Source organism: Hydra vulgaris, chromosome 04 (assembly GCF_038396675.1).
Source record: "Hydra vulgaris chromosome 04, alternate assembly HydraT2T_AEP".
Lineage (NCBI taxonomy): Eukaryota > Metazoa > Cnidaria > Hydrozoa > Anthoathecata > Hydridae > Hydra > Hydra vulgaris.
This window is the reverse complement of record NC_088923.1, coordinates 44,559,509-44,585,000: the sequence shown is the minus strand read 5'-3', so window position 1 is coordinate 44,585,000 and position 25,492 is coordinate 44,559,509. Positions and strand designations below refer to the sequence as shown.

The following is a 25,492-nucleotide window of genomic DNA, read 5'->3' as shown; positions in this document are numbered from 1 at the left end:
TATTGGAAAACGATTGCATTTTTCTAATATGTCAATATTATTCATAATTTTATATATATATATATATATATATATATATATATATATATATATATATATATATATATATATATATATATATATATATATATATATATATATATATATATATATATATGTATATATATATATATATGTATATATATATATATATATGTATATATATATATATATATGTATATATATATATAAATATATATATATATATATACATATATATATATATATATATATATATATACACACACACACACACACACACACACACACACACACACACACACACACACACACACACACACACACACACACACACACACACACACACACACACACATATATATATGCAAAATAAAGCAACATGGTTTTATTTGATTTTGGACAAGTCTTTATTGATGAAACAAAGTAAAAAATAAAAAAAGTTTAATAAGTAATTTTTTATAAATATAATATTGCCCTGTTCATTTCAGAATAATGAGCACTCTAATTTTTAGTAAAGATTTAAGATTATTTGAATAAATAAATTAATATATATATGTGTGTCTGTATATGTATATATATATATATATATATATATATATATATATATATATATATATATATATATATATATATATATATATATATATATATATATATATATATATATATATATATATATATATATATATATATATATATATATATATATATATATATATATATATATATATATATATATAAACTACATTATATTTCAAAGTCGTTCAGAAAAAAATTTCAAATCTATTCCGTCGTTAAGGAGAATTTGTAAATAAAGATTATGGCCACACGCACAATAATTTAAACTAGAAAACTTAAAGCGTAAAATAATTAAATTCCCGAAATGAAAATATTGCAAATATAAAGGTTGTCAAACGTTTTATGTTGGCTTTAAGAAGAGAAGGAATATTATGAAAATCGTGACATATTTCTCAACATAAACTTAGTATTAAATCAACTCAGTATTAAAGGATGTACACATTGCACAATTAAACAATTTTACATGATAAATAAACAATTTTACACAAATTTTACACAAATTTTACTCAAATAAACAATTTTACATGAACCAAATTAGAATCTTAGCGATTTTCCTAATTAATCTTTTATATTAGATTTATTGCATCTAGTTTCTGCTTTTCTATTTTCCGTTTTAATTTCTAATTTTTGTTTTAAGAATTTTTATATCATTGTTTTCAATTTTATATATAATGTGTTGTGAAAAATCGTTTTGTTATTTTTTATTTTAAGGTTTAAAAAAATTCTCAAAATTATTTAAAAGTTCGCACAAGTAAATTTTGGTTTCAAGATATCTAATAAAAATGCATTCAAAAGCTACTAAAGGTAATTAAAAAGTTTTATAATTAATAGTCTATTTTGAAAACATATATTGATATTTGAAAACATTGTATTGAAAAAGGTTCTCTAATTGTTTTCTAGAACAAATGTTGTTCTTTAATTGCTAGGCATATCTAGTGGGCATCTAAGCATAATCTTATATTGACAGAAGATAGTAGCTCATATTATTTCATAAAAGATTTTTTATTATTAAATTTGTAGTTTCTATTTCATAGAGTATGTTGTGGCTATATTATTCCAGACAACCAGAGTTAAGACCATATCATGGCAAGATCATACCAATGCATCTCTATCTCCCTCCCACCTCCTCCCCATTAAGCTTGAAAAAATGTTTTGAATAAAAGTTGTAAATAATTTGTGATTTTTGGTTAACTACCCAAAATTCAAATTAATGAAATGCTTTGCAGTCTCTTCACTAAGTGTTTATATAAAAGTAATGTAGAATATCTCTTACATTATCAATTTAATAAAATATGATGTTAATAGATCCCATCTACGTTCAGACTAGTCAAAATGTCTATAATGTTTCCCAAGCAGCAGCAATCCAAGTGGAGGGATCTAAGATCTAAGGGATCTATGTCTGTTAGAAATAGAAGCATTTGGCCTGGAAACCGAGTCTGCTCTAAATACAATGACGACTGAATTTTTTTGGAACAAAATCATTTCCATCAAGACAGTTTTTGATGTTCTGAAATTTCCTAAATTACAGATTTGTGTTGGTCATCTATTTTCTCTGCCTATATGTAATGGTACAGCTGTAGGAGCACAACAAAAATGTTTTAGTTTTTTTCAAAAAAATAAAAAGCATTTTTGCTGTGTTTCCGAAAAAATAGTAAGATTCTTTGCATGATTTTAGGCAAAAATTGCACTACTTAAGACAAATTGGAAGATTTGTATTTTATTTTTTATATCATATTTTGTAAGATTTTTAGAATGTTATAATATGATTAAATTAAATTGCATTAAGTGGAAACTTTGTGATTTCCATTTTTCTAGCATGGAAGCACTGGAGCTGACTGGTTTCCGAAAAGTTGGAAACTTTCCATTTAGCCAAACTGCATCAACTACATTCTGCCCTAATTTATTCTGACATTTTAGATCACAGTTCATGAAAAAGTACTGACTTTCTGGATAATCTTTGATTCCTTAGAGTTTCAACTGGCTATTTTTCTTATGCTATATGCTGAGTTTAATGAGAAAGGCTGTAGTTGCAACATGTAATTCAACCTGTTTTTAATGATGATCAATTTTGTATTGAATTATGAATTGGGATGACAGGCTTCAGGCTTTGTTTTAAAGTGTTACACATAAAGCAATTTATGTACGCCTTTAGCGATTTTATGTAAGCAGTAAGCAATTTTGGTTAAGCGACTTTTTGTCATTTTTTAACTTTTTATCATTTTTTAACTTTTAAATTATTCTATAAGTGGTAAGATAAAAGAAGTAATTAATTTTTAAAAAAATCACATTAACTTTTGAATGAGGCTCATGTAAAAATTATATTTAGAAAAGTTTGAATGACAATTATGTTAGATACAATTGCTATTTACCAATGAAATAAACTCAAATAAAACTGAAACTTTATTTTGTTTTTGTTTTATTGTAATGATTGATTTTTTAGCTTGAAAAATGCTAATACTAAGCTTGAATCAAAGATCATAATAATATAATTTAATTCTGATAAAAAATATATCATTTAATTTAAAACTACTTTAATAAAAGTATATAGTTTTATTCTGATTAAAAAAATGTATGATTTAATTTAGATTTTAAAAAATATATACTTTAATTTTGATTTAAAAAATATATTCAAGCTTATTAAAGTTAAAGTTAATGATTGAGTCTAGCTTTCAAATTTATTTAAAAATATTACTAAATATTGTTCAATATTTAAATTTGTTCTTAAAAAAAAATTAGCTCATTTTTATAGCACTTCTTTCTATGATTTTCCTTCCTAAAGAATTGTAAACTCTTTTGTAGTTGCTAAGCTGCAATTAAAAATTTAAGCAAAAATTACTTAAAAGTTCAAAAATTTAATTTTTTTTTCATTTATACATATGTTGAGAAAAGAAAGAATTTTCTAAATATCAATCATTTTTAAAAATGTAATATTAAATTTAATTATTTAATATTAAAAAAAAATTAAAAAATAAGCATTTCCTTGTAGTAATAATAAAAAAGAAGTTAAATAACATTTAACTTGTTTTGCGGTAATTAATATTATTGCAGTAATTTAAAAAAGTTAATATATAGCATGATTAAACTAGATTGCATCTGTTACCATCAAGATCAGCTATGGTGTTGACATTGTTGGTTAGTTTTTCTAACAACCAAATTTTATTACTTTGCACTTCAACACATTAAAATTCATTAGTCAGTTGTACAACCAGTATACAGCGCTGTTGAAAACCCTTTAGTAAAATGAGACATTTTGCAAACCTGGCCCCGGCAAAATTATAAGATTTAGCTGGGGTTGATAGTTAGGGCTAGAAAAAATTTTATAATACTTATGGGTCAAATCATTATATTTCAACCAATTTAAACAAAACTTTGTGGTGCACCATCTCTGATTTTCCTGATTTTTACATATTGTTATGTGCATCATGTAGGTAGGTTAAATTTGAAATTTCAGACTTCCAGGTACAACGGTTCGGAAATTATAGCCTTACAAACATGACAGAGTGGCCCCCCTCGATTTACAAATGGTCAAAACAGACTACTTTAGAGCTGTATAACTTTTTTCTCACTTTCAACAAGTGTCTCATTTTTTCTAGAACTATTTTCTGGATAGTTCTCTCTTTAAAAAAGTGGTTTTTATTAACTTGTGTTAAATTAGAAAAAAATGATGACCTTCTCAACTCTGGAAAAAATCATAAAACTGCTAAAATATGCCAAAATCAAACTAATTGTAGTATTATTCTGTTCATCCACAAGTCTTTACAGATAGCTTTTCTGATTAGCTACTACTGTCTGCAATAAACGGGCAAAAAATAGGCAGCTTGTTGCAGTTTAGAACTTAAATATATCAAAAAGCATAATGTCCACTTGCCTAAAAAGTCCAATTTTCAGCCATTTTGAGATGCTTGTAAATTTTTCTAACACTTTGTTTTGATCCAAGGTTAACAGCATATAAGACCATTAGACCTAACTATCTGAAAATGCAAACATTATAAACTTGTCAAATCCACACCAAAAATGCCAGCATTTTTAAACTACCTTATTTTTCAATCATCAACGGTTGTACGTGTTACTAGAAACCAATGCCCCTCTAATCTGTCAACTGGCCTATGTAAAGGGTGCACCTAATTATAAGTCATTTCTTAATAAAAGGAAAGATATGGTTGGTTGTCCTCTCTTTGATCTGGTCTTTATAGTAGACAGGGGCAAAAATAAAGGGGGCAGTAACTTTTTAGAGACCTTCATTATGGTTCAAATAAAGGTCTCTAAATTAATTTAGATATTTAGGTACTTAATACCTAAATAAGTTTCAAAATGAAACCATTATTTCTTTAAATTCTATTTTATTATAGGTATTCAGTGGTGTTTATGTGGTCTGGACCACTCCCCTCCCCCCACTCACTAAGGTGAGGGGGAGGGGGTTTGAGGTGGCACCAATCAAAGGGGGAAGAAGGGCAACCAACTTACAAAGATATTAGCATTCATTTTCTAGCATGAAATATACATAATTCATTTTCTAATGAATATGCAGTTAAGGCCAATAGATCTTTTTGCATTTTTTCATGCTTTTACCATAAGATTTAAATTTTCATAGTAACTATCAAAAATGTGTGAGAGATTTTCCAGCAAATATAAAATGTAATTGTCTTAAAAGGAATTAACAAAAGTTAATTAAATTACTAAATGTAAGTTGAATTTGATTGGTGCCACCTCAAACCCCCTCCCCTCACCTTAGTGAGTGGGGGGAGGGGAGTGGTCCAGACCACATAAACACCACTGAATACCTATAATAAAATAGAATTTAAAGAAATAATGGTTTCATTTTGAAACTTATTTAGGTATTAAGTACCTAAATATCTAAATTAATTTAGAGACCTTTATTTGAACCATAATGAAGGTCTCTAAAAAGTTACTGCCCCCTTTATTTTTGCCCCTGTCTACTATAAAGACCAGATCAAAGAGAGGACAACCAACCATATCTTTCCTTTTATTAAGAAATGACTTATAATTAGGTGCACCCTTTACATAGGCCAGTTGACAGATTAGAGGGGCATTGGTTTCTAGTAACACGTACAACCGTTGATGATTGAAAAATAAGGTAGTTTAAAAATGCTGGCATTTTTGGTGTGGATTTGACAAGTTTATAATGTTTGCATTTTCAGATAGTTAGGTCTAATGGTCTTATATGCTGTTAACCTTGGATCAAAACAAAGTGTTAGAAAAATTTACAAGCATCTCAAAATGGCTGAAAATTGGACTTTTTAGGCAAGTGGACATTATGCTTTTTGATATATTTAAGTTCTAAATTGCAACAAGCTGCCTATTTTTTGCCCGTTTATTGCAGACAGTAGTAGCTAATCAGAAAAGCTATCTGTAAAGACTTGTGGATGAACAGAATAATACTACAATTAGTTTGATTTTGGCATATTTTAGCAGTTTTATGATTTTTTCCAGAGTTGAGAAGGTCATCATTTTTTTCTAATTTAACACAAGTTAATAAAAACCACTTTTTTAAAGAGAGAACTATCCAGAAAATAGTTCTAGAAAAAATGAGACACTTGTTGAAAGTGAGAAAAAAGTTATACAGCTCTAAAGTAGTCTGTTTTGACCATTTGTAAATCGAGGGGGGCCACTCTGTCATGTTTGTAAGGCTATAATTTCCGAACCGTTGTACCTGGAAGTCTGAAATTTCAAATTTAACCTACCTACATGATGCACATAACAATATGTAAAAATCAGGAAAATCAGAGATGGTGCACCACAAAGTTTTGTTTAAATTGGTTGAAATATAATGATTTGACCCATATTATGTTATAATTTTATGCTTACATTTACTATTTCTTAAATACTGGCATACATTAATATATATATATTTAAACTCAAATTTAGTTCCAGCAAGATTGCAGGCAACAACTATTAAGTTATGAGTTACTTTAAAATAGAGTTAGTATAATAAGAAGTAATAAGTATAATAAGTATAATAAGAAATAAGTTAAAAGACTAGGAAATGTATAACGGAAGACTTAAAAAGTTGTAAGTTGTATAAAAAAGGAATACATGAAGATGTGTAAGAGTTATAAGGTTTTTTTTGATGTTCAAGGAAAAAAACTGGAAATAAAAGTTTTTATAGCATGAAGGGACAGATACAGTAAAAGGATGCAACTTATTGAAGAAAAAAAAACTTATTCAAGCAAGAATTAGTTTAGGTTTATCGTTGTAGAGATGATAGCTCTTTTGAGCATTGACCATGATTGTATTTGTAGAAAAAAGAAAGAACTGCAACCTTACAACAATGGGAGAGTGACTTAAGCTTGGCAGATAAAGCAGATCTAATTACATTTAAAATGTGCTTTTAGACTTCATCTGAGTGTAAGAGGGTTGTTATTCGTCAATATAGAAATGCCACTGCCAACAAAGTTGCAATATATTTTTGCAGTAAATAAATGAGTTCTGTCTAACAAAAATTATGGTTTATAAGTCTAGAATTTGAATCCATGAGCCATTGCAAGCCCTAGGCTGTGACAGAAGAGAGATCAGATTAAAAATTGGCTACTTGTTCTAAGCAATTAAAAAGTGAAGATTTTTTGTCAAGACAAGAGTATAAAGGCAAGTCATCAGCAAATACAGCCACTTTAGATTTTATGAAGATTGTTATTGTAGATAAGAAACGATAAAGGAGCAAAGATAGAACCTTGTGATACCCTTAAAGTTAATTGAAATAAAGAAGAGGGTAAGCCTTCAAGAATAACTTTACTACTACAGTTAGAAAGAAATAATTTAAAAATCTCAAAACCTTTATATAAAGAAACTAATAACTGAGTGAAGATTAATCGTAATATAAACATATGTTTGCTATTTATTTAGATGCTGACATAGCTTCAGTACAAACTGGTAATGGTAGAAGTAAGAAAACTTAAAGAGAGAGTGCCTTACATAATGTATGAATGAGCTTTAGTTAAGTAAAAAAATGCTCTAGATAGTTTATATTAGAGAAACAGCATAAAAGAGGAAGGCTAAAGCCTGATAATGATCATCATCATCATCGTTATCACCATCATCATGGTAATGATGATTATGATGATCATGTTGATCATAATAATGTTTGTATATGCATATATATACAAAATATAACATGAATTTTGAATTAAAAAATATACTTTAGGATTTATAAATGTTTATGCGGTCCTGGCCATAAACCCAGCTCCAAGTATATTTTGTCGAACCTGGCCCCAGCCCTAGTCAAATATCAACCACAGTCGCTTGTCACCATTTCCGCTTGCAGTTTTTTCGTAGTATGAGAAAAACTGACATCAATAACTTTTATGATCTTGTTATAAATGCAGTCTGTTTAGTTATTAACAATAAATGTGATAGCAGTAATGCAGGAACTTATCCTTTAGGGATGACACTAGTCTTTTTTCCCTAATTGACTACTTATTGTCATCTATCAGCTAGCCAACCAGTAATCCAGTTTAATTGTTTAAATAGCTAGACGTGATTCTTATGAAGAAGTCTTTGTGTGACACTGTTTTAAATGCTTTTGAAAAGTCTATAAAAATTTTGTCAAAACCTTGAATTAGTTTATCATTGATACCTAAGTATCAATGATAAACTGATCCCATTAGAATTTTGTAATATTTAAACAGGTTTGTTAACACTTTAAAATTAGATTATGTACACTATTTCATAATCTTATCTTTGATAATTCTCTCTGTCACCTTTGCGCAGTGAAGACAGACACCAGCTTGTAGTTATAAGCTTCGACTTTGTTTCCGTTTTTGAGATGGGACATTTAGTTTGTCCTTTTTAATATCATGTTATACAACTATCTGTGCAGATGTTAATGGTGTGGCACAATATTGACAATAACATGCTAATATTTCCATGCATTTTTACACTAAACTGTTTAGAATAGCTTTCTAAACTGTCTAGAATACCTTTGAGCAAACTTTTAAAGATAGTTTACTATTGCATCCAGCTCACAGCATCTGTATAGATCTGGACGTTGGGAGCATGTTGAAAATGCTGTATTATGTATGCACAAGCATCTGACCAGAAACTGATGTATACAGTAATGCATTTTTCAGCATGTTTTATTTCAATAAGAGTAGCCTAAAAAGTTATTTGTACTATGACTAGACTAGCTTGATGTGGGTTTGATTTATTTTTTACATTAAAACTTTCAAAAGAATTTTTTGTATAAGAATTAACTTTATTTGCTAAAGTTTAACAACTGTCTACAGGGTGTTTAAATTTCAACAAAATATAATAATTTTTCGTTGAGATTTTCAGAATAATCATTTATGAAATACTTTTTTTTCTATTTTTAATATTTATGAAATATAGTATTTATGAAAAAAGTATTAATGAAATATAGTTATAAAGTTTATGAAAAAGAAGTTTATGAAATATAATTTATTTATAAAAGAGTATTTATAAAAAAGTATTTACGAAATAATTTTTTTTTTCAAAAATAACCTTCAATGTTTATCTTAAACAATAAAATGTTTTGTTTCGATAAAATTTAGTGTCTACTTTAATGTCTTCAATATAAAAATCAACTTAACTTTTTTTCTATGGTTGGTACACACCTACTAAGAAAAGGAAATGAATTATTTAAAACATTAATTCTTTCGTAATTTAAATGAAGCAAGTTGATTTTTATACACACATGAATCAAATTTATTTGATATCTAATCAACCACTTTTTTTACTTTTTTGCAATTAAAATCTCATCATGTTATATAAGGTATTATAAAAGCCAATTTTACACAAACTTGGTTCATGAAAATTTTTATTTCAAAAAAAACTCATATCTAACCATATAAGATAAATTCGATATAGACACTAGGGTGTGTCGATTTTCACTTTTTTTTGAAATTTGATGATGGCTAGTATTTTTTTTTTTTGTAAATCAGTATGCAAAACATGAAAATAATTTTTTTTGGAAAAAAAATCTTTCAAGCTACTTTTTTTCACCCTTGAACTATTATTTTTTTAGACTTAGTTTTTATTCTTGAAACTGAAGTTTGCCGTAATCTCCGAAGAAGATCGCATTTATTTACCAAACCATGTAGTAAACTAAAATTTAACTTAGTGCATAACTTTCCGCATTTCAAAATTTAGTTTATTAAACAACATAAAATAACAAATATATTTTTTAAGTATACACTCTCCTTTTCGCAATGTTTATATTTTTTGGATTATATAGGAATGATGATTTAAAGTTCTTTATTTTAACTGTGTGTTTTACAAGTTAAAAAAACTACAGTTTATAATGTTTTCGTATTATATTTTAATACTTTTTAAAAAAAAAAAATATATATATATATATATATATATATATATATATATATATATGTATTTACACACATTTGTAATACCAAAAACTAAGTGTATATCAGTTCATTATTTTAATTAGAAAGAGTTTATATATATATATATATATATATATATATTATATATATATATATATATATATATATATATATATATATATATATATATATATACACACACACATTTGTAATACCAAAAACTAAATGTATATCAGCTCATTATTTTAATCAGAAAGAGTTTAGATTTTAAAGTAAAAAGTAGAACATCAAGTTTTTTATACACTCATATGTTTATATTTACTTCATAAAAAAACAAGTCCAAGATATAAAATTTAAAAAAACAAAACAAGTCATAAAAAAACAATAAAAAAATACATACATACGTACATATAAATACATACATACATACATACATACATACATACATACATACATACATACATACATACATACATACATACATACATACATACATACATACATACATACATACATACATACATACATACATATATATATATATATATATATATATATATATATATATATATATATATATATATTTATATATATATATATATATATATATATTAGGGTGGCACTTAAAACAAGATTTTTGAAAAAAACCTGTTCTTACCCCTTTACTTTGTTCTATATCATACTAAAACACTAGGTTTAAAATTTTTTTAAACAAAAAACTATTTTAGGGGTAGCTCAAGACCCTTAAAAATTTGACTGGTCCCTAAAATTTTGAAAATAAAAGTTCTTCTACAGTATGACAACCTGGTACTCAAAAGAAGCGAAATTATAAAAAAGCTTTAAAAACAGTAATCACTTTACAAAAAAAGCATGTTAAAAAAACTATTTTTTTAAAACTTGAAAATAATGACTTTTTTTATCTTTATTTTAAGTTATTTTTTTGTAAATTGATTATTATTTTTAAAGTTTTTATATAATTTCGCTTCTTTTGATTACCAGCTTGACATACTTTAGAAGAACTTTTATTTTCAAAATTTTAGGGACCAGTCAAATTTTTAAGGGTCTTGAGCTACCCCTAAAATAATTTTTTGTTCAAAAAAATTTTAAACCTAGTGTTTTAGTATTATATAGAACAAAGTAAAGGGGTAAGAACAGGTTTTTTTCAAAAATGTTGTTTTAAGAGCCACCCTTATATATATATATATATATATATATATATATATATATATATATATATATATATATATATATATATATATATATATATGTATGTATATATATATATATATATATATATATATATATATATATATATATATATATATATATATATATATATATATATATATGTATATATTATAACATCAAGTTTTTTATACACACATATGTTTATATTTACTTCATAAAAAAACAAGTCCAAGAAATAGTTATGTAACTAAAGATGATTAAATAATAGTTTGCAACTAATTTTTTTTCATGAGGTTTACCATGTCTTTCTTACTAGAATTATTGGACATTAATTCTCTGCTAGCAACTTGACCTTGAATGTAAGTATTTCCTCTGGCCTGACCAAAGACATGACAAGCACTTTCAGATGTCATTTTTACACATCTTTTAACAGATTGTGTATGGGAAGGCCACATTGTTACTTTCATTGGAGTGTTAATAAATTCTTTAACTGCTTCAGTTGATAAATGACATGTTAGAGGTGGTTCAGTAATATCACTCCAGTCTATAAGTTCAGACAAACAGGTTGCTTCCATAATGATGGCAGCAGTCTTTCGAATCCTAAAAGTCCAAATCTCCAAATTGAAGTGCCAGAACTCCAGTTTTAATAGATGTCACAATTTGGTACGCATAGCTCTGATCAATGCTTAGATCTTTGATAATGTCAGGACTAGATAAGATAGACTAGATAAGTTTTGATAATGTCAGGACTTTGATAATGTCAGGACTAGATAAGATAGACTAGATAAGTTTTGATAATGTCAGGACTAGATAAGATAGGACGTAGATAAGTGGAGAGTTTTCACACACTTTTAAAAATTCTGGGTTAACTTCAAGGTTGGTAGCATCATTCACCATCTTACCCAGCGGTCCTGACCAATGATTGCTGGCTTTAGTAGGACCATCAAGAAAGTTAATAAGACTTCTTAACCCTAGTTCCCCAGTGTGCAGATCACATACAATCCATACAAGTTTTTTATTAGTTTTTTTTCAACCCATTGTATTTTTCCTCCTGCCCATCCAGTATTTAAATTAGTATCACAATATTTTAATTTTTTCAAATTAGTATCACACTATCACAACCTATAGCTTACAATGTCAAATGTCCTTTAAGCCATTCGATTAAATGATCAGCAATTATCTCTGCAGGTTTTTTTAAATCTGACTCTTCAGGAACAAAATGGAATAGATAATTTCCACCAGCTTCACTGCACACAGTATAATGTTCTTCTTTTATTAAACCTGAGAATTCTCTGCCTTCAACATCAAAGAAAATTTTAGTGTCATATTTTCTAACATCAAAGAAAATACAACTCAAACCATTATTGTTAAGTTCATTTTGGAGTTTTAAGGTCAACTCTTTTCCAATTTTTTCTTGAGCTCGCTTAACTTTGTTGTGGTCAATAATTAAGCAAGTGTTTCCTTTAGTGATAATTTTAGCATCATTAAGGGCAGCAGTTGCTATTTCTGCATTTTCTCTTAAACCTGTATGATGGTCTTAAGCTTGCTAATGCTATATTTTTTATATTCATTGTGTTATATAATACACTTTTTTCTTTCACTTTTTTTATTTTTGAAATATTAATTTTTATTTTATCATTTGTATCTTCACAGACTTTGTCTGAGTCACTCTTAAGGAAAAAAAATCATTTTCTTGATTAAGAATCTCTTGGTCTGTTATTTATTTTTTTATTTGTGAAACCTGATTTTCTATTGACAATCGTTTCAATATGATCAATGCCAGCTATTTGAAGGATAGGTTTGGTTCCAACTTTTTCTCTTTGATATCTAACAAAGTTCAACTCAGGAAGAGGAATTTTTTTTTCTTTTTTACAAGTACATACAATGTGAGCTTTTCTGTCACAGTTTTCTTCACAATTATTCTCTAAGCAAAAAAGTATTTTACAATTGCATGTAAATAAATCAAAAAGTTTATCAAGTTTTTCCATAAATCTATTTCTAATTGGTGAGGCTACATTGCCATTACTAACTTTAACAGCCAATAACCACAAATCTTTTACTTTACATTTGATTCTTCTTTCAGAATTAATAACTGGATTTATAAATTGAGAATTAGCTTTTTTCCACTGTAACAAAATTCCTGGAATAATATCTTTTACAAGCTGATCTACAGTATAGTTTCTGTAATTTTTTTCACTAATCTCCCTTAAATATAGGCCATACTTGAGAATATCTCTGGAAGTTGGGAGTTCTGATGGAAGAAACTCTGAACTCTTTCCAATCAAATTACTAAGTTGACAAGCTGATTTACTTCTGGTTTTGGTGGTATATGACATTTATATATAATTTTTTTTTTAAAAGATTTAAAAATTGTTTATGCTCTAAAAATACTTTACTTTATCTACAAATAAAAAAATAAGACGGAGGCGTTTTACTAATACAGTAATACTTTTAAAAACATTGAGCCATCTTTCTGAAAAATAAATTAATTTTATTTATATAAACTTTTATTATATAAATAAATATATACATAAACAATTTTTCGAAATAAAAGTATATATATATATATATACACACACACACAGTTTTTGAAAGGTATTAAAATTTAATAACAAACAAAAAATCTACAATTCATAATGCCTTATAAATAAAATGTAAGACACACAGTTCATCATTCCTACATAATCTAAAAATAATATAAACATTGCGAAAAGGAGAGTGTGTATTTAAAACAAAATTGTTGTTTACACGTTGTTTGTTAAACTAAATTTTGAAATGCATGATTTTGCGAACAAAGTTAAATCTTAGTTTGCTTAGTTTAAATAAATGCGATCTTCTTCGGAGATAACGGCAAACTTCAATTTCAAGAATAAAAACTAAAAGTCCAATAAAATTATAGTTTAAGGGTGAAAAAAAGTAGCTTAAAAGATTTTTTTTTCCAAATAAAAAATATTTTCATGTTTTGCATACTTATTTACAAAAAAAAAATACTAGCCATCATCAAATTTCAAAAAAAAGTGAAAATCGACACACTCTAATAGACACTCAAAGACACTGTAACAACACATTAACATCAGAAAAAGCAAAAAAAATTAAAACGTTATTTGACATTCAAAAAAAAAATTTTTGTCCTTCCAATTCTGTCGCAGCTATTTTTTTGGCGCCCTGGGCACATATGTCCTTTTCGCCCCTGTCTCTTGGCGGCCCTGCCTCGGGTTGTGTCAAATATGTTATTGTTTATTTATAGTTTTATTGTATTTAAATAGTTTTTCTATCCTTTAAGATTTAAAAATGTTTTTGTTTTTTATCTTTTAGCAATAAGTACCGATGGAGATTCTTGCTCAAAAAAAGTCCCAAATGAACCAATAGACCAAGATGATACTCTTCGATCATTGTTAATGATTTTTGCAATCTTCACTTGTGCATTTTTAGCTATGTTATACTTGTACTTGCATTCACCGACACTTAGTAAATCTGATGCTTCAAAAGTGAAGTTACCCAAAAACTTAGAGGATGCTAAAGCACTTGGTCGAGTAATATCAAATTACAAAGATGATTACTATGGCTATGTTTTAGTAGCTTTTGTTCTGACATATATATTTTTGCAATCATTTGCTATTCCTGGATCAATTTTCTTAAGCATCTTATCTGGTTTCATATTTCCGTTCCCTCTCGCATTGTTTCTTGTATGTTTATGTTCGAGTCTGGGAGCAACTCTTTGTTATATTTTGTTTTCGATTGTTGGTAGAAAATTAGTAAAGAAATATTTTCCAGACAGGCTTATCAATTGGAAGAAGCAGGTAGAAAATCATGAAAAAGATATGCTTAGTTATATAACTTTTTTACGAATTACGCCTTTCCTTCCTAACTGGTTTATAAATATAACCGCTCCTGTCTTAAACGTTTCAATTTGGCCATTTTTCTTTGGTACATTTATAGGCGTTGCACCTCCTTCTTTTGGTTTTATCAGTGCTGGTGTAGAACTTTACGAACTTTCCGCTACTGGGGATGCATTTTCTTTTAAATCTATTATTGTTGTTGTTATGTCAGCGTTAATTTCTTTGCTTCCTGTAATATTTCGAAAAAAGTTACAAAAGAAACTGCAATAATATTTTTTTTATTGACTATAATCAACTGTAGATTATTTAATTTATATATTTTTAATAATATATATTTATATATATATTTATATTTGTTGTAGTTTTTAGACTTATAAAAAGTTTAATTACTAATTTTAGACATAAAAAGCCATTTAAAAACCGTTTAGTAAAATCGTTTTAAAAAAAACAATAAAAGCTTGAATGAATCAAATATGAAATCAAATATTAGGAAAATATGTCCACTTTTTGAAAACTTCAAGTTTAAGATATTTTTATGATGAAACAACCATTGTTATCCAATGTTTACTTTGTAAGAAACGCAGTTGTCCCAGTTATTTAAACTCAAACCTATGGTAAAATAAATCCTAAGTCACGTGACCAACATGTTTTTAAAAAATGGCGTATCTAAACGACTCTATACTCTGAAATTAAAACCATAAAAATTTATGACAATATATTTTAATTTTAACAATCGATATGAGAAAATAAGGCGGGTGAATATAAAAAAGCAGATGCTTTTACTCAGCGTTTTTGGAGTAATTGTTCAGCTTTACGTAAATAAAGATTAAAGCAAAATCTCTCAAATTTTTATTTACGTAAAACTGAGCAATTTACTCCAAAAAACGCCGAGTAATTAATTGCTCAGCTTTATGTGAACAAAAATTTGATCAAAATTGATGAAATTTTTATTATCGTTTAGCTGAACTATTACTCCAAAAACGCTGAGAAAAGCTATTGCTTTTTTTTTATTCACCCAGCCTAATAGATCAGTCGTTATCTTTATGTTGTTTAACACAAAGCTATTTTTGTTTTTTGTTATTGTCACTAAAATCAAAATGTCTCATTCAAAAGCAAGTGCAAGCAGAAAACGTAAAATTTAAGATGAAAAAAGAATTTTTCAATCAAAATTGGAAGTGCTATAATTTTTTACAATCATTTATAAAAGTATTATTTGACTGATTTGTCAACAAAAAGTTAGTGTGCCGAAAAAGTTCAATATTAGGAGGCACTATAAAACTCATCAGGAAAAATTTAAAATTTATCAAAAAAACAAAAGGACCGATAAATTTAATGTACTAAAAGCCAAACTTAAAAAGCAACAAAATATTTTTCATTCCGTGAACAAATCAAATGAACTCGTAGTCAAAGCAAGTTATAATCTGGCACATTTAATTGCATCTCATTCCAGACCTTTTACTGAAGGTGAATTTATTAAAATAACTGCCTAAATGAAACTGCAGAGATTCTTTGCCGTAAAAAAATAAAAGATTTTAACAACAAGCCTTTCAAGAAATACAGTAGCTGAGCGTGTAAATGACATAACAACAGATTCGAGAAGTCAGTTAATAAAAATTTGCATGGATGTTTAGGTTTTTTCTTGATGAAAGTACAGATGTCAAAGATGTTGCACAGTTGTTTTTTTATCAGAGGTTGCTATTACAAATATGAAATTACAGATGAACTTCTGGAGTTGATTCCAATGCATAGTACAGCAGCAGGTGTAGAAATTTTTTTGGAGATTGAAAAAATACTGAACAAGTATAAACTTCCAATAACTTAACTTGTGTCTATAGTTACTGATGGAGCACCCGCTATGATTGGTTCGAAGAAGGGTCTTGTTGGTAAATTAAATGAGAAAATTAGCAAAAAGATTAAGAATTTTCATTGTATCATTCACCAGGAAGTATTATGCGGAAAAAATAATTTATAAGAGCAAGAGGACTAAATCATCGTCAGTTTGCTTTATTGTTGAATAAAAATGACAGTGAAAATGAGGATTTACCATAGTAGACTAAAGTTCGATAGTTATCATGTCACAAAGTACTCAAAACATTCAATCATCTGAAAACCGAAATATTTCAATTTTTGGAAACAAAAGGAAAAGATATTTCAGTTATAAAAAATACCAAGTTTCTTCAAGATTTAGCTTTTCTAGTTGATGTCACAAAACACCTGAATGATCAGAACATTATTTTGCAAATAAAGAACAAATTGGTCACTACAATGTTTGATAATGCCAGAGCTTTTCAAACCAAGCCTTTACTCTAAGAACGCCAAATTGAACAAGAAAATTTGGCACATTTTGAGACGTGCAAGTCTATGAAGCTGCATGACCCAAATTTTATGTTCAGCAGCTACTCAAAAAATATAAACAATATAAAACAAGATTTTGAAGTGAGGTTTTAAGATTTCAAAAAATGTGAATCAAAGTTTACTTTGTTCATCTCACCATTCAACTTTGATATTGAAAAAGTGGAAGAAGATCTGCAAATGGAATTTATTGAACTTCAGTGTGATTCTGTTCTCAAACAACAATTTACTGATGTTGGTGTACCCAAGATTTATTTATTTTTCCGCCATTTCAATTTTCCAAGATAATTTAGTTTGCATGTCAAATATGTGCAATGTTTGGCAGTACTTATCTTTGTGAGCAACTTTTTTCACACACAAAACAAAATAAACCCCCTGAGAGGTCCAGGCTTACTGATGAAAATTTGTCTTTCATAATGAAAGTGGTAGCTAGCCAAGATATAAAACCAGACCTAATTAAGCTTTCAGCGAATAAACTGGAAAATTTCTGGAAAATCCAAAAAATTTTAATGTTTGTTATTATTATTACAAATTATACCTTGTTCATTTTTATTGTGTTCTTATTGTGTTAAATAAATAATGCGAAATTAAACTTCTGTACTTTTTTTAATAATATTGCAGTGATTTGATAGATTTTAAATATAATTATAATCTTGTTTACTTCACATCAAACCTTAGCAAAAGGACAGTTTGGGTTGAAGTTGGTTGAAGTTGGGTTGACACTTCATTCATCAGAAAAATAAGTATTAGCTTGAGCGGTTGGCACAACATATACTAAGTATAATGCCAAAGAACTGGGACAACGGCCTTCTTCATGGCATGCAAATAAATAATATTGTCTCTTATAGCTTTCTCATAAAAATATTGCATTGAGTTAGCAGTAGATTCAGTCAGCTTTTCTTTTTCTGAAAGCAGGGTTTTAGCGTCTTTATTAATATTTATTTTGGCACGTAACCTGGTCCCTAATCTTTTTCGAATATGTCCAATACATTCTAACTTTTCTGTTGTCACATCAAATTGTGAATTAAGATTTGAATCAGCTACTTCCTTAAAAGAAGAGGTGTCCCCATACCCAAAGAATTCATGGTAAATCAAGTTATGTCTCTGTACTGATCTATTAAATATTTCAATAGCTCCGGCTCCTTCCATTGAACCAGATGATCTTTTATGAGTTACATTGAAATCATGATTCATTAATCGTTTATTATATTCAAGATTTTGTAGGTTTATACTTTTTATATTGCATTCGCGACAGTGTTTTTACATTATATGCACATCAATACATTTACAATAATGACAAGCTGTAACAGCACCATTATACGTCAAACCTGTCCGCATTTTTGCCATGTACCATCGATCGAAACACGAAAAGTTCTATAATTCATAATCTTTTTACTTACATCGCATTGATTAAATGCTTACTATGTAACTTTTTCCATGCTTTTATTTGCAGCTGAATAATAAGCTACATGAAGCTCTTCTTCGATATTACTATAAGTTGGTTAAGATAACCCATACATATTAATGCATCGTGTAAAATTAGAAAATTGCCTCGTGTCCTTTTCCTATTTCCCTAAATGGTATAAAAGCCCTTACATTTTTCTCAAACATTTGCTTCTAGTTTAATGATGCTTTATTAAGAGTTTAATACACTTGAAACATCAGCATTATACAATTTTGCCATTGAAATTATTAAAACAAACAATTGTTACGATGATAGTGAAATGAACTTCTTTTTTGTTGCTGCTTTAGTCTTGTTTGCAGAATAAATATATTCAAGGAAGCATAAAATATAATTTCTTAATTTACTAAGTGTTGTTTTTTTGGCATGAAATTAATAATGATTGGCATGAAATAATTTACTTACAAGGGTAAGAACAGTTTGCCAACGGAAAACCTGAAATCGCAAAAAAAATTTAAATTTTGACCTATGAGTGGGTTCAACAACATTATATCCTTTTAACTCAATATTGGTATAATCATTTACATTGAAATAATCTTTTTCTGGACTGGATTTGTGGTCAAATATGCAGGCTGATTTTCTCAAACATTAATTTTTATTTTCAAAATAGATCTGTTGCTAGGTTGTGAAATCTGAACTGCATCATCTTTTCTATAAGATTAGTAACGCATCCAAAAACCATTAAAGTCTGTATCAAATGTAATGAAACTTTCAGGATTCAATTTGACACCAAATTTTGAAAGTTAATTTCTTGAACAACTGATGATTGAAATTCCAAAGAAAACAGTTAATAATACTATTAAATTGCAAGTTCGTTAAGAAAGCATTTATAAAGTATCTATACTGTTTACAAACAAACGTTTTAGTGCACTAACCCGTTTTAAGCAAGATTAAAGCCGTTTTCATACAGATTGATATTTGTTTCATTTGTTGTTTTTATGTTTATCGTGTTGTTTTCATGTGTTCATCATGTTGTTTTTATACAGATTGATGTTTTCATGCAGATTGATGTCTTGTCAGATGAGCAGGATTTAATTTAGTTTCCATTATTTGCCATTTCATCATTAACATTAATAAGTTTAATTTTTTTAATCACAATTTATCTATCAATATTAATGAGACATCACATCATCAACATTGGTAAGTAGACCACTTTCTGTTGCACTCTCATGTACATGATGTATTCTCCTGATACTGTTTTATATATTGGTACTTATAATTTCTTATTTGTAATATATTTGCTATTTAGGTTTATGGAGTTTATAATGGCCCATATTAATTGTGCCTTGTTAATATTATATTTTATAGTGAGTATGTTCCAACATAAAAAAACATTATTTCTCGCAGATATAATAGAATAATCATCGCTGATAAATATATCATTATTTGACATTTATAAAATTTTTATAACATTTATTAAAATTTTATAAATATCATATTTTTACCTTTCAAGATTCAACATTGGAAGTTGGAAACCCATGAAAGTTTTGAAATAGCTAGTTAAAATTTAAAAGCTGTTTTACTTCTGATTACGAAGATTTATGTCAATTAAAGTTTGTCACGCTTAGAATTAATTATAAGATTTTACTGATTAAAGTCCTACCAGGTATAAAGATTTATAAACCTTTTAGTATTTGAGGTCATTTTGGTTTGCTAAACAGTATGATTCAATATTAGTACTGACTTAAGTTCTTATTTCCCTAACATATACATATGTTTTTAATTAAGTTTTATTTAATCGCTGTTTTAAAAAAGTTAATTGACTTAATCAATAAATAAAATATAACAGTAAATAAATTAGTTAGTTAGTTAGTACCACTTAATCTATTTATAAATATAAAAGTTAAGCGCTGTTTTATTAGTAACATTTCTCTACCTATCATTATTTGAAATGCCTACTTTGTTAAATTTGAAAAACTTTCATCACAAATAATTGATCAATCAAACCACGAATATCCGTATTTAGTACTCATTTATTCTTGATTACCAGCTAAATAAAGAATCACTTTAAAAAAACTTCTAAACGTGTCTAAATTTTACCTGGAGAACTTTAAATCAGCCGTGAGACCGTGAGAATAGCAATTTTAACTGAGATTCACTGCACAACCTGAAGACTTGGAAGGCAAGTATCTTAGCATTTCATAGAGGATTTATTTAAGATATTTGAGTATAAACTTGCTTACTTATCATGTCTGTTGCTGGTAAATGTTGATTTCAAAAGCTTTTCTTGAATTGAGACTATAATTCTGTTGAGAATGCAACTGAGAACCTGTCTAGTTTTTGTGATATACTGATTTAAAAACTTAAAAAGTTGAACAGTATTATAAAAATATATATAATGTTTACAATGATGAAGAGCTAGAAACTGAAGAGGGTACTCCAATTGAATCCACTTTATTTTTTCAAAAAACTTTTTGTTGATAACTAAATTTATAAAAAAAGAGCAATTTTTAGAGCTCATGAAAGTAGAAGTATCTCAACCATGTCTATATCTTTTTCTGTTAAATTACCTTTGCTGTTAAATACCATCAAGCCATTAGATTGTTGACAAGAAAGTTGGAAATTGGGCTGACAAGAAAGTATCATTTATAAAAACTTTGAATTGTAACTAACAAATAATTATCCGGTAATCAAAAAACTATCTTACCTTTGAACATTACTTGACGGACAGACACTATCTACTATAAAATATTTTACTATAAAAAGTCTTGCTTTAACTAATTGTAGTTTATATTGGCTCATATGAATTCTTTAAAATCCATCGATGTCCATTCACGAGCCGCAATTATAAAGTATTTAGAAGAGAGCAGGTCATTTAGAAGAACCGAAAGACCTGTTAATAAATTTGTTCCAGTCAATTATACGAACAACAATAAAGACATTACTTCAAATTAGTATGTATGGTTATAATAGAAATTACCTCAAGTAGAGCTTTATGTAGTATTTGTGAGTGGAGGAAAGATAAAGAGAAGGAGAAGGGAGTTGGAAGGGGTTTATGTCGTATTCTCCTAATACGTTGTTTAGATATTAATACTTAAAACTTCATATTTGTATTGTAATAGTAATTTATGTTACGTTAATTTGTTGTAAAACGGCCCGAATATATGGCCTCTTGTTATTATTATATTTCATGTCGGGCAAGCTGCTCTGTGTTATCGTTAATAGAATAATCAACGACAAATATTGTATTATTTGATATTTATAACATTATTAGTTTATAGAATCACTTTCAAGATTCTACAACATGAGTAACCTGTATCAGATTTTCATTCTCATTTCAGTCAATAATAGACACACCAAAATCAAAAGCTATTGAAACTCCATCAACGGTTAGATTATCTAATATACAACTCTGCGGAATATCCTCCGCAGAGTTGTATATTAAAATTGTAATCTCGCATTATCATGGAATGTTAGTATTGTTGGAAAAAAATATTTAAAGTTGTTGGAATTGTTCTAGATTGTAAAGTTGTTCTTGATTCTATTGCCATTTCCGGTTTCTTTATTATCTTTTAATGCTTCAAGTATTTTGTTGCTTCTAACAATATATTCTTATGGCAATTGAGTTTTAGGGCTAATTAAAGTTGTAGAAGATATTTGAGGTCTGACAGCTATAATATCTTCTTCTTGAGAACGTTTGAATGAACCAGTACATTCTTCACTTGCTCACTGCAAATGGATTGCTAATTTCTGCCAAAAAAGGCAGACGTTCGAAATGCAATGCAATCATATCTTGAGCCGAAGGAAAAGATTGAATAACAGGGGTGTTTGACAAGGTGTTTGACGGGGTGTTTGACAAGGAGAGCAAAAAGTTATTTCGAATTAACGAAATTTCGAATAACTGCTGGTTCAAATAACTGATGGATTTTTGCATGAATTTGTTAAGGTTAATTTACGGGGAATGAAAGTTGCTTCGAATAAACTGGAAATTCGAATAAGTGCCAGTTCGAACAACTATGCCTAAGTATGCCGATAATGTATATATATATAAATTATAAATATGAATATACATTATACACATATATATATATATATATATATATATATATATATATATATATATACATATGCCGATATATGTATATATATATTTATATATAAAAATATATATATATATATATATATATATATATATATATATATATATATATATATATATATATATATATATATATATGCATATTAGACTGCTTCATTTTATTAATAGAATTTTTTTTTTTTTAATTTTGACCATTTTAAGGGGTTGCTCAAGTGCCCTAATTGCTTGAATTTCGACTTTTTTAAGCCTATTTCTGGCATATTTGAACAAGTTCTAAAACTCAAAATAATTAAATGTTTTTTATTTCCAGAGTTTCTTCTAAGTTAAAAAAACAAATAAAAATGTATGGTATTTTTATTTATCTGAAATACTTCATACAAATCTATCTATAAAATCGCAAATTTATGCAATTTTTTTCGATTTTTACGCAACGTAATAACTTTTTTGATATGTTAAGTCATTTGAAAAAAGCACCAGGTATGTTACATAAAACGTCTAATGATTTCATTTTAAAAATTTCTTAATAATAGTGTTATTTTTTATAAATATTATATTATAATTTTATATTGTTTTTTTGTTTTTCTTGGAGGTTTTGCTTTTTCCTACAAACTTCCTTTTGTAATTGCGCAAGAATAAAAGTGAATCTTTTTTCTTCCATTCTGGCAATATCAATGATGTCCTTTATGAGTTTAACAGTTCTTTCAGAGTAATCATTAACAACTGCAAGATTAAAAACAGCATCTTTAAATTTTAGGTAGAAATCGTTACAAGTCCAATATTCTGGCGGGGCTTTCATCCATTGACAGTCACTTTTACTCTGCCCTATCATAAGGAATAAAAGCCACGAATTTTCTGTGACCAATTTAACTAAGCTTGGCGGCTTTGGTCCGCTGAAGTCTAAAGAATTGAGGACCTCTATGTTAGCTTTTATTCGGGCTAACGAATATTTATCTAAGCTACGAAATTCAAAGCTGTATAGTTTTTGAGCAATTTCATCTCTTTCTTCATAGTTTTCAACAGCTAAGGCAATAAGGTAAGGGTCCAGAAACCATGTGTGCCGTTTGATTGATTCAATGACTGATTCTGCCCCAATCAGACTGTACTCCTTAAACCTATTCATTTGCCAAAGAGGTCTCATATCCTGGATAAAAAAAAAAATTGTTAAGTAACTAGCTTTCCTTAAAAAAAATTATAATTTAAAAACTTTTAATCAAAACTCTTTATTTATAATAGAATCCTTATACATATATATACATATATATATATATATATATATATATATATATATATATATATATATATATATATATATATATATATATATATATATATATATATATGTATATATATATGTATATCATACTTGTTAATTTGGTACCTACCTGACGAGGAGCCACAGTAGATAGTTGAAAACAGCCACAAAAGTTGCCACTTAAGTAATTTCATTTTTCAGTCGATTTGTCAGACTCGGTATCGCGTCCATCATAAGCTGGAGTTGTAGGTAGTAGATACCTATAAAAATATACATTTTTATTTTTTTGAAAAGGTAAATATTTATCATGTTTTACAAATTCATTTTTTTTTGCTATGAAGCTATAACTTATTAACTTTGAAATTTTTCCTATCATAAACCACCAACTCTCTACCTTTTGCCATAAAACGGGCATGATGGATTGCTCCGGGTGTACGAAACTTGTACTTTTCCTCAGAAAGCAGTTTTCTTGAGAATATCTTTTGGAAGTAGAACAATATCTGCTTTTTTGACTTTCTTCTTTAACTCTGGATCTGGATATGGGAAATCACCATTATCTTCATTTTTATCGGATCCATTTGAGCTGAATTCACTCTCTGATATGGTTTCATTCAAACTTGATCTCATTCCAAACTTGGATAAACTCCTGTTAACAGAGGAAATGTGACCTTGTGTCTAATCTACCTATTCTTGTTTTTCTATCTCCTAATCGGTCTAATAAAAAAGCGATATCTTCAGTCTTGTCTCAACAACTTCTTTTCTTATCAGCTTTAATGATTGAGTATCGAGCTCAGGTACAATCCAAAAGATCCTTTTCATCTTAGTTAAAAATTTCCTCCTTTTTTGAATTTCTGATAAAGTTTGTCTTGATTTGTTTTTTTTTAACAGTTTCCAGGTTTGGATTAGCTTCTCTATCTTTTTACTAAAAAATGTGATTTGTAGATTCTGAACATTATACAACACATCTATTTCTGTTAATTAATTTATTTAACAGCAGACATTTTTAATATTGATTGTTTTCCTCTAATAAATAATAATATACAAATAAAAGAAAAACATATACAGTCTAGTACCTACCTAGTTGTTTGTAATTGCAAAATCTGAAATCCACCCTTCAACCAAGGTGCAATTAATTTTGAGACTGCAGCATAAAGAGTTTTTATTATGGCATCTGATTTCAAAGTGTTTTGTCAACGGACAGTTGATAATTCTACTTTCTTTTTGTTTTGGATGCTTCTCCTTTAAATGCAAGAAGTATTGCAAAACCTCTTGCTCTGTAGAAAATTTGTCTTTTGGTAAGGATGAACTGGATTACCCAACCAAAAAATTTACTTTTTTCTTACTTTTTCCTGACATGAGTAAAGCTTCAGTAAATAGCACTAATAAGCATATGAAGTAAGTATATCATGAAAGTTATCAATAATTATTTTTAAATGAAAATTAAAT

The 25,492-nt window shown here is 27.6% G+C and overlaps 1 protein-coding gene across 1 annotated transcript; it reads left to right on the top strand.

Moving 5' to 3' along the window:
- The first annotated feature begins 1,270 nt into the window (after positions 1–1,270).
- Positions 1,271–15,291, top strand: LOC100212766 (transmembrane protein 41B). Its single transcript, XM_065796429.1, has 2 exons — positions 1,271–1,404; positions 14,418–15,291. The coding sequence occupies exons 1-2, from the start codon at positions 1,383–1,385 to the stop codon at positions 15,209–15,211; spliced, it is 816 nt and encodes a 271-aa protein (XP_065652501.1). The 5' UTR covers positions 1,271–1,382; the 3' UTR covers positions 15,212–15,291.
- Positions 15,292–25,492: the final 10,201 nt, after the last annotated feature.